This window comes from Hemiscyllium ocellatum, chromosome 33, assembly GCF_020745735.1.
Source record: "Hemiscyllium ocellatum isolate sHemOce1 chromosome 33, sHemOce1.pat.X.cur, whole genome shotgun sequence".
Lineage (NCBI taxonomy): Eukaryota > Metazoa > Chordata > Chondrichthyes > Orectolobiformes > Hemiscylliidae > Hemiscyllium > Hemiscyllium ocellatum.
This window is the reverse complement of record NC_083433.1, coordinates 28757110-28771480: the sequence shown is the minus strand read 5'-3', so window position 1 is coordinate 28771480 and position 14371 is coordinate 28757110. Positions and strand designations below refer to the sequence as shown.

General features: G+C 42.5%; 1 protein-coding gene across 1 annotated transcript in view; it reads right to left on the bottom strand.

Moving 5' to 3' along the window:
• dmc1 (DNA meiotic recombinase 1) overlaps positions 1-14371 on the bottom strand; it is a 182927-nt gene that overhangs the window by 48588 nt on the left and 119968 nt on the right. The window contains exon 10 of the mRNA XM_060849605.1: positions 12179-12252. Coding sequence (XP_060705588.1) covers positions 12179-12252 — 74 coding nt within the window. The remainder of the gene's footprint in view (positions 1-12178; positions 12253-14371) is intronic.

Genomic DNA, 14371 nt, shown 5'->3' with positions numbered 1-14371 from the left:
ACTTGAAGAAAGGGATTAGGAGAGCTAAGAGAGGGCATGAAAAATCCTTGGCGGATAGGATCAAGGATAACCCCAAGGCATTTTATGCGTATGTGAGAAACATGAGCATGACGAGAACGAGGGTAGGTCCGATCAAGGACAGTAGTGGGAGACTGTGTATTGAGTCGGAAGAGATAGGAGAGGTCTTGAATGAGTACTTTTCTTCAGTATTTACGAACGAGAGGGACCGTATTGTTGAAGAGGAGAGTGTGAAACGGACTGGTAAGCTAGAAGAGATACTTGTTAGGAAGGAAGATGTGTTGGACATTTTGAACAACTTGAGGATAGACAAGTCCCCCGGGCCTGATGGGATATATCCTAGGATTATGTGGGAAGCAAGAGAGGAAATTGCAGTACCATTGGCAATGATCTTTTCGTCTTCACTGTCAACGGGGGTGGTACCAGGGGACTGAAGAGTAGCGAATGTTGTGCCCCTGTTCAAAAAAGGGAATAGGGATAACCCCGGGAATTACAGGCCAGTTAGTCTTACTTCTGTGGTAGGCAAAGTAATGGAAAGGGTACTGAGGGATAGGATTTATGAGTATCTGGAAAGACACTGCTTGATTAGGGACAGCCAGCACGGATTTGTGAAGGGTAGGTCTTGCCTTACAAGTCTTATTGAATTCTTTGAGGAGGTGACCAAGCATGTGGATGAGGGTAGAGCAGTGGATGTAGTGTACATGGATTTTAGTAAGGCATTTGATAAGGTTCCCCATGGTAGGCTTATGCGGAAAGTCAGGAGGCATGGGATAGAGGGAAATTTGGCCAATTGGATAGAAAACTGGCTAACCAGTCGAAGTCAGAGAGTGGTGGTAGATGGTAAATATTCAACCTGGAGCCCAGTTACAAGTGGAGTTCCGCAGGGATCAGTTCTGGGTCCTCTGCTGTTTGTCATTTTTATTAATGACTTGGATGAGGAAGTCGAAGGGTGGGTCAGTAAATTTGCAGATGATACGAAGATTGGTGGAGTTGTGGACAGTGAGGAGGGCTGTTGTCGGCTGCAAAGGGACTTAGATATGATGCAGAGGTGGGCTGAGGAGTGGCAGATGGAGTTCAACCCTGCCATGTGTGAGGTTGTCCATTTTGGAAGAACAAATAAGAATGCGGAATACAGGGTTAACGGTAGGGTTCTTAGTCAGGTGGAGGAACAGAGGGATCTTGGGGTCTATGTTCATAGCTCTTTGAAAGTTGCCACTCAGGTGGATAGAGCTTGTAAGAAGGCCTATGGTGTATTAGCGTTCATTAGCAGAGGGATTGAATTCAAGAGTCGTGAAGTGATGTTGCAGCTGTACAGGACTTTGGTTAGGCCACATTTGGAGTACTGTGTGCAGTTCTGGTCGCCTCACTTTAGGAAAGATGTGGAAGCTTTGGAGAGGGTGCAGAGAAGATTTACCAGGATGTTGCCTGGAATGGAGAATAGGTCTACGAGGATAGGTTGAGAGTTCTCGGCCTTTTCTCGTTGGAACGGCGAAGGATGAGTGGTGACCTGATAGGGGTTTATAAGATGATCAGAGGAATAGATAGAATAGACAGTCAGAAACTTTTTCCCCTGATACAACAGAGTGTTACAAGGGGACATAAATTTAAGGTGAAGGGTGGAAGGTATAGGGGAGATGTCAGGGGTGGGTTCTTTACCCAGAGAGTGGTGGGGGCATGGTGAAGGGTGGAAAGTATAGGGGAGATGTCAGGGGTGGGTTCTTTACCCAGAGAGTGCTGGGGGCATGGAATGCGTTGCCCGTGGGAGTGGTAGAGTCAGAATCATTGGCGACCTTTAAGCGGCAATTGGATAGGTACATGGATGGGTGCTTAATCTAGGATAGATGTTCGGCACAACATCATGGGCCCTAGGGCCTGTTCTGTGCTGTATTGTTCTATGTTCTATGTATTCCATCGTTACTTAAGTGGCTTTCCCCAATCCCAGGAGCTGTTAACTGAACTGTGATGAACTTAAGTCTTAGAGTCATAGAGATGTACAGCATGGAAACAGACCCTTCGGTCCAACCCATCCATGCCGACCAGACATCCCAACTCAATCTAGTTCCACCTGACAGCACCTGGCCCATATCCCTCCAAACCCTTCCTATTCATATACCCATCCAAATGCCTTTTAAATGTTGCAATTGTGCCAGCCTCCACCACTTCCTCTGCCAGCTCACTCCATACACGTACCACCCTCTCTGTGAAAACGTTGCCCCTTAGGTCTCTTTTATATCTTTCCCCTCTCACCATAAACCTATGCCCTCTATGCCCTGACCCCAGGGAAAAAACTTTGTCTATTTATCCTATCCATGCCCCTTATAATTTTGTAAACCTCTATAAGGTCACCCCTCAGCCTTTGACGCTCCAGGGAAAACAGCCCCAGCTTGTTAAGCATCTCCCTATAGCTCAAATCCTCCAACCCTGACAACATCCTTGTAAATCGTTTCTGAATCCTTTCAAGTTTCACAACATCTTTCTGACAGGAAGGAGACCAGAACTGCACGCAATATTCCAATAGTGGCCTCACCAATGTCCTGTTAATTTGATCTTTTTTATTATTATGTATGACTTCTGTCATTAACATAGGAGCTGTGGTAGGGTGACTTATAAAACTTTTCACTGTATTTTTCATGTGATGTGACAAAATATCTATTATGTTCTCTGGAATTCAGCTCTGTTTTCCATGTTTGAACCGAGGCTGTAATGGGGTCGGGAGCTGAGTGACCCTGGGGGAACCCAAACTGGGCATCATTGAGCGGGTTATCACTGAGCAGGTGCTGCTTGATAGCACTATTGAAGACAACTTCCATCACCTTATTGATAATCAAGAGTACATTGATGAGGTGGTAATTGAATTTATTCGGCTTCTTGTGTACAGGACATACCTGGGCAATTTTCTACATTGTCAGGCAGATGCCAGTGTTGTAACCATACTGGAACAGCTTGACTAAGGGAACAGCAAGTTCTGGAGCACAAGTGTTCAGTACTATTGCAGAATGTTGTCAGGACCCTAACCTTTTACAGAATCCAGAGTCTCTAACCATTTCTTGATATCACATGCAGTGAATCAAATTGGCTGAAGATTGGTATCTATAATGCTGGGAAAAACAGTTGGAGACCAAGATGAATAATTTACTCAGCATTTCTGGTTGAAGACCGCTGTGATGTTTCAACCTTATCTTTTGCACTGATCTGCTGGGCTCCTGTATCATTGAGGAATGGGATATGTGTGAAACCTCCTCCTCCTGTGGGTTGTTTAATTGTTCATCACAATTCACGCCTGGATATGGCAGGATTGCAGAGCTTAGATCTGATCCATTGGTTGTGGGATCACTTAGTACTGTCTATCACTTGCTGCTGATATGGTTTGGTAGCTTCACCAGATTGACACCTCATTTTCAGATATGCCTGGTGCTGCTCCTGGCATACTCTCCTGCACTGTCCATTGAACCAAGGTTGATCCCCTGGTTTGATGTTAATGGTTAAGAGAGAGATAAGCTGGGCCATGAGGTTATAGATTTTGCTGGAATACATTTCTGCTGCTATTGATGGCCCATTGCATCTCATGGATGCCAGTCTTGAGTTGCTAGATCTGTTTAAATCTCTCCCATTTAGCACAGTGATAGTGTCACACATCATAATGGAGGTTATTCTCAATGTTAAGGTGGGACTTTGTCTCCGTAAGGCCTGCAGTGGTCACTTTTACCGACACTGTCATTGACAGATGCACCTGAGCCCAGCAGATTGATAAGGATGAGGTCAAGTATGTTTTTCCTTCTTGTTGGTTCCATCACATCTGCTACAGACCCTGCCTAGCATCTGTGTCCTTTAGGATCCAGCTCGATCAGTAGTACTGCTGCCGAGCCACTCTTGGTCGTGGACATTGAAATCCCCCATCCAGAGTACATTTTGTGCCCGTTCCATTCTTAGTGCTTCCTCCAAGTGTTGTTCAACATCAAGGAGTACCGATTCCTCAGCTGAGGGAGGATGGTACATGGTAATCAGCAGGAGGTTTCCTTGGCCATGTTTAACCTGAAACCATGAGACTTCATGGGGTCTGGAGTCAATGTTAAGGACTCCCAGGGCAACTCCCTCCTGACTGCATACTGCTTTGCTGCCACCTGTCCAGGGATGGTAGTGGTGTCTGGGGCATATGATTCCATGAGTGTGACTATGTCAGGCTGTTGCTTGACTACTCTCAGAGACAGCTCTCCCAATTTTACCACATGCCCCCAGACATTAGTAAGAAGGACTCTGCAGTGTTGACAGGGCTGTTTCTGCTGTTGTCTTCTTCGATGCTTAGGTTAATATCAGGTAGTTCGTCCAGTTTTTAAAAATTTCTTTGAGACTTTGTAGCGATTGATGCAACTGAATGGCTTGCTAGGCCATTTCAGACAGCAACTGGGAGTCATCCACATTGCTGTGGGTCTGGAGTCAATGTAGGCCAGATCAAGTAACAGAAAGGTTGATTTTCTTTCTTGAAGGACATTAATGAACCAGATGAGCTTTTTCTGACAGTTGAAATTGGGTTCATGGTAATCAGTAGATTCTCAATTCCACATCTTTTTTATTGAATTCAAATTCCACCATCTATCATGGCAAAATTTGAACCTGGACCCCATACCATTACCTCAGTTTCTGGATTAATAGTCTAGTAATAATACAACTACGACATTATTCCCCTCTGCCAAGCCATTAGATGATGGGTGGTGTCCTTATATGTTGAATTCCATTCCACTTTAAGAAATAACTAAATTTCCCGTTGGTAAATGATGGCCCATTATCCACGTGAAGAAAAAGATACACACAGGTGTTCTATCATCATCCCCATGTTTGACGAATGGACACTATGCATGTCCAACCACTTTGAGTGAGTGTCTACAATTACTAAGAACATTAAAGTATTAAAGGACCTGCACAGTTGATGTGCTACCAAGGCAAAGTTTATCCAGTTTTTCCCATGGATAGGGGGGAATCTGCTGGCAGTACATTTTCTCCTTGTTGACACTCTGGGCACTGCCCCACCAATATGACTATTTCTGCATCCACGCCTGGCCACCAGACATAACTTCTCACCAACATCTTCATTTTAGAGACCCTTGGATGGCACTGGTGGAGTTTAGCTAATATTTGTCAGCGATGTTTGCTCAGGAAAATCACTTTAACTCCCCCTAACAATATGCCTTCGTCTACTGTTGGCTGTTTTTTCCTGGTCCAAAAATGTTTCAGTTCTGCCTGTGATGGCCCTTTAGTTTGTCCCATCAATACCAATTGTTTCAGTTTTGAAACAACTGGATCTTTCTGTGTTCAAAACCTGATATTGTCAGCTGTGATGGGGAGAATTCCAGAAAGCTTAATATCATTACAGACTCTTCCATTCAGGTTATCACCAGTGGTGTATGTGCCTATGAGAGTCAGCTCAATGCATTCACATTTGCTATTTGGTGTCCTGGATGGTGTTCTAACATGTAATTATAAGCACTTGGTATTAGTGCTCAGGGTTAAATATGGCCTGAAGCTACGGGTGGCATTGCCTTGTCCTCTTTAAGCAGACCTAGTAGGGGTTTGTGGTCCTTGATCATCACAAACATTTGGCCATAAAGATATGGTGGAACTTCCTAACTCCAAAATGGCTGCATGAGTGTAGTCCTAATTATGACCGCCAATCCTTTTTTGATCTGGGAAAACTTATGCTCTGCATTAGCCAAAGTCTTGGATGCATATACCATTGGGCGTTCCTCTCCCTTGGGCGACCTATGAGCTAATATCACCCCAATACCATACAATGAGGTATCACATTTTAATCCCAGATCTTTCTTGGTATCATAGTGTGCCAACACCTCAGAGGATGATAGCTGTTTCTTTACTTCAATGAAGGCTAAGGCTTGACTAGCAACCATTTCCAAGGCAGACCCATTTTTAGGAGGTGATGCAAAGCTGTCAGGATAGATGCTAGGTTATGTATGAAATTTCCATAATAATTTATCAGCCAAAGAAATGAACTAAGCTCCTGGACAGACGTAGAAGGCGTGCATCTTTGATTGTCCTCATATTATCTTCTAACAGGTAAAACCCATCCTTGCTGACTCTGTAGTCCTGGGGGCCTGGTCCACACATTTCTCAAGAGTACGTCTATCTTGGAAAAATGCCTTAGGACTATATCCAAGTTTTCTCAGCGTTCCTTATTAGTTTTCTCTGTTCTTAGGAGGTCATCTAGGTAAATGGCGACCTTGCAAACTCTGCTCCGTTGTCCGCTGAAAAATTGAACACACTGACAATATTCTAAATGGCACTCTCATATATATGGGTATTAATTGTAACATACTTCTGAGAATCCTGGTCTAAATGCAATTACAAGTAAACTCATGTCCAGCTTAATGAAGGACTACCCTCCTGCCAGCTTTGCATTTAAATCCTCTGCTGAATACACTATTTATCCAGCTACGAAAGTGGTTTACCATTTGTTTAAAATCCCCAGAAAGGCGAACTGACCCACTGTGGTTTAAAATCGGTACAACCAGCGCTACCCATTCTGCAAATTTGACTGGTTTGGTGATTTCTTCACTTTGCAGCCAGCCAGACTTCTGGCTTTATTTTTGCCTTTAAGGAAATGGCACTGATCAGGCAATGCAGGATCATGGGATTGCTTCCTGGTCAACATGCATGGTGGCCTTGGCTCCTCTGATAGTCTCTAGACCTTCCTGAAAAACTTCCTGGTATGTAATTCGGACTTCATTCAGGCAGCCATTTTCTAATTGAAAAATATTGAGTCAATCTAGATGAATCTCTCACAATCAATTTTGCCCCATCAAGCTTGGACACAAGTCTTTTATTACAGTTATTGGGAACGGAACCAGCTGCTTTTCATAAGAGACCAAAAACAAAGTTGTACCTTAATCTGTAAAGGCTCCGTGGTATAAGGTTCTCAGCCTAGCTGAGATTCTGCACAAATTTAAGGGCTAGAGCCCATGCAAATTTTATTAAAGACTGATTCTGCGATCACTGATATGGCCATACTGGTGTTGACTGCCATTTGAACTGGGTGAACACCTAATCTGACGTTTATCCTGCTTGGTTCTGATTTTGATGTTGCTAAACAACTTAACTGTTCCAAATTGGATGTAGGTGGACTTTCCGAGGTATGACCTCTATTGGATATACTCCACAATCCCAGACTATGAGCTATTTTACTCAGTTTAGGTCTTAGAGGACTGTATTGCTGTCTGCGCACGGCAACAACTACAATGGCTTGCTGACCCAGATCCTGAAGAAATTTTTAACCATTTGGTGGATGCCTAGATTTGTTCTGGGGTTTTGTTGTGGGCTTACTCTTTTCACAAAATGTCCTAAGTGAGGCTATGCAATTGCCTGCACTCAAGTGGTGTTGCCCAAGGTCAGTCAGACTGGTGAGGATGTCCACTTCCAACGGAATACCCTGCAACTCAAATGTTCCACTTGCTGCATTTGCTTATGATAAAGCACCTGTTTGAAGTCCAGTTGGTCTTCAGTCAGTAGGTGTTTTTTGCATAGATACATTATTAATCCCAAATACCAGCCAGTCTCTAAATATCTCATTAAGAGTTCAACCAAAGTCACAGGCTTTGCTAATTGTCTAAACCGAGTCAAAAATCCCAATATGGATTCACCGGCTTCTTAAATTACCGAGTAAAAGGAATAGCGTCTCAGAATTAGCAGTAGCTTGGGGTTGTAATATTCCTTAACTTTGTCCATCAATTCTTGAAAGGTTTTACTATCTGGTGCCTTCGGGAAAGTTAGGCTCGTTATGACAGAAAAAGCTGCTGCTCTACAGGCTGTAAGGAGCAGTATTTGTTATTTTTCGTTTGCCACAATGTTTGCCTGGAATAAATAATGCATTCTTTCCACATACGAGCCCAGGAGACGATGAGGAATGCAGATACTGAAAAGTCAGAATCGATAAAGTGTGGAGCTGGAAAAAGCGCAGCAGGTCAAGCAGCATCAGAGGAGCAGGGAAGTCGATGTTTCAGATTGGAAATTTTCATCAGGACCAGTCTGATCCTCTGATACTCTTCGACCTGCTGTACTTTTTCCAGCTTCACACTTTATTGATTCACCCCCAACATACTAGGCCCAGTCCTCAATGACAAGGTCAAACAATTCAAGCTTCCCAAACAAAGGCATGGTGGAAGAAATGCTTACTCCTATGAATGTTGCGAGCAAGTTTCTTCAAGATCATGCTTTATGCCTGTCACCATTGAAGTTACACTAAATAGGTCAGTATCCTTTCACCAAGTCTCTTTTGATTTACAGATGAACAGTCCTTGATTTTAGTATGCCTTTTCAGAGTCAGTTATAAGAGTGACAGTATCTCTGACAGTCCTCTTTTTATGTGAGCCAGTGCTCCCTGATTGGATTAGCTTAACAGCCCCATCAGGGAACTCATATTCTATAATGTCGAGCTGGATGACCTCATTACAATCACTGCTGAATGCATCTTATAGTGGCTTCCAACTTTGAAGTCATGTCCAATAGGAGCCGTTTGATCATAGATCATAGAATCCCTACAGGATGGAAGCAGGCCATCATAGACGAGGATGACACTCTTCCGCTGCCAGAGTGAGTCTGCAGGTGGCTATACAAACTGATGCAGCTACCACCAAGCTTTGTTACACCTGGGAGAAGTAGTCAGCAAATTTTTGTGTCATTTGCAAACTTAGTTATCAGACTATGTACATTTTCATCCAAATCATTAATATATTTACTGCAGACAACAGAGATCGCAGCACTAGTCACAGACCTCCAGTCAGAAAAGCACCCCATCACAACTACCCTTTGTTTTCAATGACTAAACCAATTTTGTGTCTAACTTATTAATTCACCGTGAATCCCATGTGACCTAATCTTCTGGACCAGCTTATCATGAAGGCATTTGTCAAATGCTTGAGTAAAGTCCATGTGGACAAATCCACTGCCCTATCCTCATTAATCATCTTATTTCCTCAAAATACTCAATCAAATTTGTGAGACAGACCTCCCTTGCACAAAGCCACGCTGACTATCCCAAATATGTCATTATTTTCTAAATGTGAGCAAATCCTGTCTGTAAGAAGCTTCTCCAATAATTTCCCTACAATGATGTACAGCTCAACAACCTATAATTTCCTGGACTATCCTTGTTGCTCTTCTTAAACAAAGGAACATCATTGGCTATTCTCTCGTCTTCTGGGGCCTCATCTGTGGCTAAAGAGGATGCAATGTTCTCTATCAAGGCTCCAGTAATCTCTTCCCTTGCCACCCCTCAGTATTCTGGGAAAGAGGCCATCAGCCCTTGCAGACTTATCAACTTTAATGTCTTTAAGACACCCAAAATCTTTTTTTTAATATCAATATGCCCCAGAATATCACCATACTTCTCTCTCATCTCTTATCATTGTCCATGTCCATTTCCTTTGGTGAATACCGATATGAAATACTCATTAATGATCTCACGAAGTAACTCCACAGAGGCCGGCATCCTGTCACCAAATCACCCTTTATTTACATGTGGAAAATCCTTTTCACTGATCCAGTTCCCTCAGAGCCAGCTCTCGGAATGTCACGATATCCGACACTCCTGTTTTAATTCCTGAAGAAGGACTTATGCCCGAAATGTCGATTCTCCTGTTCCTTGGATGCTGCCTGACCTGCTGCGCTTTTCCAGCAACACATTTTTCAGCTCACTCCTGTTTTAATGTCAGCTTGGGATCCCTGATTAGACCAGATTATAGTCACCATCAGGGAACTCATTTTATGACCTCGTTACAGTCACTACACCTCACCCACTTCCTCTGCCTCATGCATAAACTCCCTCCTTTGTCCTGGAGTGGACCTACTTTTTACTTAGCTACCCTCTTGCTCCTAATATATGTATAATATGCCTTGGGATTGTCCTTAATCCTATTTGTCAAAGCCATTTTATGGCCCCATTTAGTCCTCCTAATTCCTTTTTAAAGTTCCTTTCTGCTTCCTTTATAATCTTTCTGGAACTTGTCTGATTGCAGTTTCCTTACATATGCTTCCTTTAGCTTCCTGACTAAAGTTTCAACATCTCTTGTCATGCAGGGTTCCCAAACTTTGCTATCCTTATTTTTCATCTTCACAAGAACAATCTCATTCAGAACTTTGATCAACTGATTTTAAAAGACTCTCACACGTCAGATGTGGATTTACCATCATACAGCTGTGCCCAAATCTAATTTCTCCAATTCCTGGCGAATATTGTTGTAATTAGTCTTCTCCAAATTTAGCACTTTCACCCAACGGCCAGTCTTATTCTTATTCATAACTACCTTAAAATTTACAGAATTATAATCACTATTCCCAAAATACTCCCCCACTGAAAATTTGAATACCTGGTCAGGCTCATTCCTCAATGCAAATTCTAACGTAGACACTTCCCTAGTTTGACTGTCTACATGTTGTGTCAAGCAACCCTCCTGGATGCACCAAACAAATTCAGCCCTGCCTAAGTCTGTGGTACTTAGGGAGCCCCAGTCAATGCTACGGAAGGTAATATCTGAGGTAGTTCCATCTATTAATCCAGGCCCTAAGTTCATCTTCCTTGTCTGTTATACTCCTTGCATTAAAATAAATTCAGACTATCAATCGTGCCGAGTCCATTAACCTGATCCTACCTTTCTTCCTGTTAGACTAATTTGACTTAACCTCTTCATTCTCCTCAATCATTCCACAAGTTGACGTACTGCTCTGGTTTTCACCCCCCGATACACTAGTTTAAACTGTCTCGAGTGCTACTAGCAAACCTCCCTGCAAAGATATTGGTGCCATTCCAGTTTAGATATAACTTGTCTTTCTTCTTTCCTGGAAGAGATCCCAGATGTCTGACAACACACCAGATTTTTAGCCATGCATTCAACTGTATTACCTTTCTATTTCTTGCCTCACTAGTAGATGGCACATGGAGTACATGGAACATAGAAAAGTACAGCACAGAACAGGCCCGTTGTGCCGAGGTTTAATCCTAATGTAAAATATAATAACTTAACCTACGCAACCCTTCAACTTACTGCTATCCATGTGCATGTCCAGCAGTTGCTTAAATGTTCCTAATGACTCTGCTTCTACCACCACCGCTGGCAACGCATTCCATGCATTCACAACTCTCTGTGTAAAGAACCTTCCTCTGACATCTCCTCTATACTTTCTCCTAATATCTTAAAACTATGACCCCTCATACCAGTCAATCCTGCCCTGGGAAAAGTCTCTGGCTATTGACACTATCTATTGCTCCAATAATTACAGCCCTAGAGGACCTACTTTTCAACTTTCCACCGAACTCCCTAAATTACCTTTGCAAATATCAACAAATGACTGACAAAGCAATTGGTGTGATGCAAGTAACTGAAATTTTCTTACTAACACAGCACTGATTTCAGAGGTTAACCAGTATCAGATTTAAAAATCACACAACACCAGGTGATAGCCCAACAGGTTTAATTGGAAGCACAATAGCTTTCGGAGCGACGCTCCTTCATCACCTGATGAAGAAACGTCGCTCCGAAAGCTATTGTGCTTCCAAGTAAACCTGTTGGACTATAACCTGGTGTTCTGTGATTTTTAACTTTGTACACCCCAGTCCAAATCATAGTATCAGATTGTGTAGGTCAAATGATTTGCATTCTGAGGAATCACTGTCACAGGAGCCAAACACACGCTTCATCAGCTAAAACGCACAAGCCTGAAACAATCACAGCGCATTATCGGCAGGAGGTGCATGCAGAGGCAGCAGTGGACATTCCGTGTCAAATGGTAGGTCCAGCAATGTCTATCTGATCATAGATGATGAGCCTTGGAGTCCTATACAGAACAGAAGTTTGTATAGCAGCAATTGGAGATGAATTAATAGGCCTCTCCCCAACAGACAACCAGATAGTGGACTCATTCACAAAATAGCAAGATAATAGACATACTTCCCAGAAAGCAACTAAATAGAGGTTCAACACTATTAACAAGCAAAGAATGGGCCTATCATCTTATTCACAAAGATCCCTCTCCAATAGCATTTCTCAAATATACAACAAGAATATGAACATTCTTGTAAGACATAATGCAGTTTAGAGTAATTACCAGTTCAGATCCTATAAGCTAATGAGTTATAATTTAAATTAAACATTGTTTATACCAAGAGTTTAAAAATACCGCCTTCTTCATGAAATTTGGCTGCTACATAATCCAGTAGTTCCATCTGGTGTTCACCTGTCAATGACACAAAATGTTATTGTAGGATGACCTATTTTTGAAATTCAAAACCAAAGCAGCTTGTATTTGATTAATTGAGACTCACTTCGGTTATTTCATTTCATATATCTTCTTTGGAAGTTCGTATCAGTCACTTTGCAATTAAATTTACAGTCTTATTCATGATGAGCAATTGTCCCTGAACAAGGAAAATCAAGGTGGCTCAGGTGTGCAGTGGGCTTCCAATGAATTGACCCCTGTCAGTTCAGAACTCGACACTGGCTCCACGCATTGGACCTCCCCCAAGTGTGTGATGCTCCACAATCTGAGCTGATTCAGGGAAAGTCACCCCAAACCTTCAAAAGGAGATTTTTTTTCCTGTATGGGCTGCTGCTGCAGCAAACTCTCTACTTCCTCACCTTTGTTCGTACATGCCCTAGAGTAACAAACTACCCTTCGATGGTGGAGATTCCTGGTGAAGGGACCTTTATAAAGGATTCCTTCCCTTCTCCCTCTGGGATCTTAGGAGGATGCTACTCATGGCAGTCCTATGCAACAATAGGCTTAGCAAATATACTTGCTGTCAGGCCATTTTTTTTGTAGCCTGGGGGCAACAGTTTTCCACATTTATGTTGAGATTTTTTTGTTTACAGCCTCATTTTCATTTTTTGATGGGGATTTTCCTACATTGCTGGTGATACTTCAACATCAACCTGTAAGGGGCAGGCAGGTTGGAGGCCTTCCTCATGGACCTGCTCCTGGGCTTGGCCAAAGTGACCATAGTACCATAAGATATAGGAGCAGAAATTAGGTCATTCAGCCCATCGAGTCTGCTCCACCATTCAATCATGGCTGATAATTATCTCAACCCCATTCTCCTGCTTTCTCCCGTAACCCATGATCCACTTGATATTCAAGAATCTATCTGTCTTAGATATTCTCAATGACTTGGACTCCACAGCCTTCTGTGGCAATGAACTCCTCTATGGTTATAATCTTGGAATTACAATTGGCCATTAATGGATCCAGGCAGTGATTATGCAGACCTAATTGCCTGTCCTACTTTTGCGGTTATACTTGATGTCTATCGAAAGTGAGCAAGCAGTGTCCATCAGTGTAATACTGGTCTTGAGAGACCAGAGGGCACCACAGGAGCTGGGGCACATCATCACCACAGATAAATATTCTTTTGATTTAGGAAGTTTATGTTCACCTTTAATATGCTTCCATTAACCATTTGATTATGTTTTTGTTCCAGTGTTTAACTTGATTTTAGATTTGTTTTAAAAAAGTCAAAACATATACTGGAAAATAATTGTTAATAATTTATTAGATAACAGTATTTTAACAGTGCCAGTCTCTTACAATCCCACAAAAAATAAAATCAACTTTTATCACGGCTTTGGAATTTGTTAGCATCAACCAATGGAAGGTCAGGAGTGAAGACTGTCGGAAACAGTGGTGCTTTTCCACTTGAGACATAGCTTTTGTGAAGCTGAGGAAATGGTTTTTGAAAGGAACTAACTGACATTTTCCAGTTTCATTTTCTAAGTATGGGGACGGTTATATTAGGTGGCAACTAAGATGTCACACCCACTACTGAGATAACTCAGCCTACTGCCCACCTAGCAGCCCCTTAAAAGCTGACTGGTATAGGGAAATACCTCAGTCTACCAAGTGCCTCAACAGTGGTGGCATAGGCTGTCCTGGACGAGTGTCTGTACAGAATTTGCACATTCTCCCCACATCTGCGTCAGGTGCTCCAAGTTCCTCCCACATTCCAAAGATATGCAGATTAGGTGAATTGGCCATGCTAAAATAAAAAAGAAGCTCTGTAGTGTCCAAAGATGTGCAGGTTAGATGAATTGGCCCTGCTAAATAAAATTGCACCTTAGTGTCCAGGGACGTGTAGGTTAGGTGGGTTAGCCACAGTAAAAACCATATGATTAGGAGAGGACAAATCATTCACTCAAATTTAACCCAAGGAACCAACCCATGTGGATATGTGAGTATAATCCTTGCAGGATTAGTACTGCGGATGTTTGAAATTACTTGTGTGAGTAAATTTGTTAGTTTTAAGTTCTTGATAGCCAGAGTAGACATATGAACAAGAAATAGGAATGTGCTATAGTTTGCA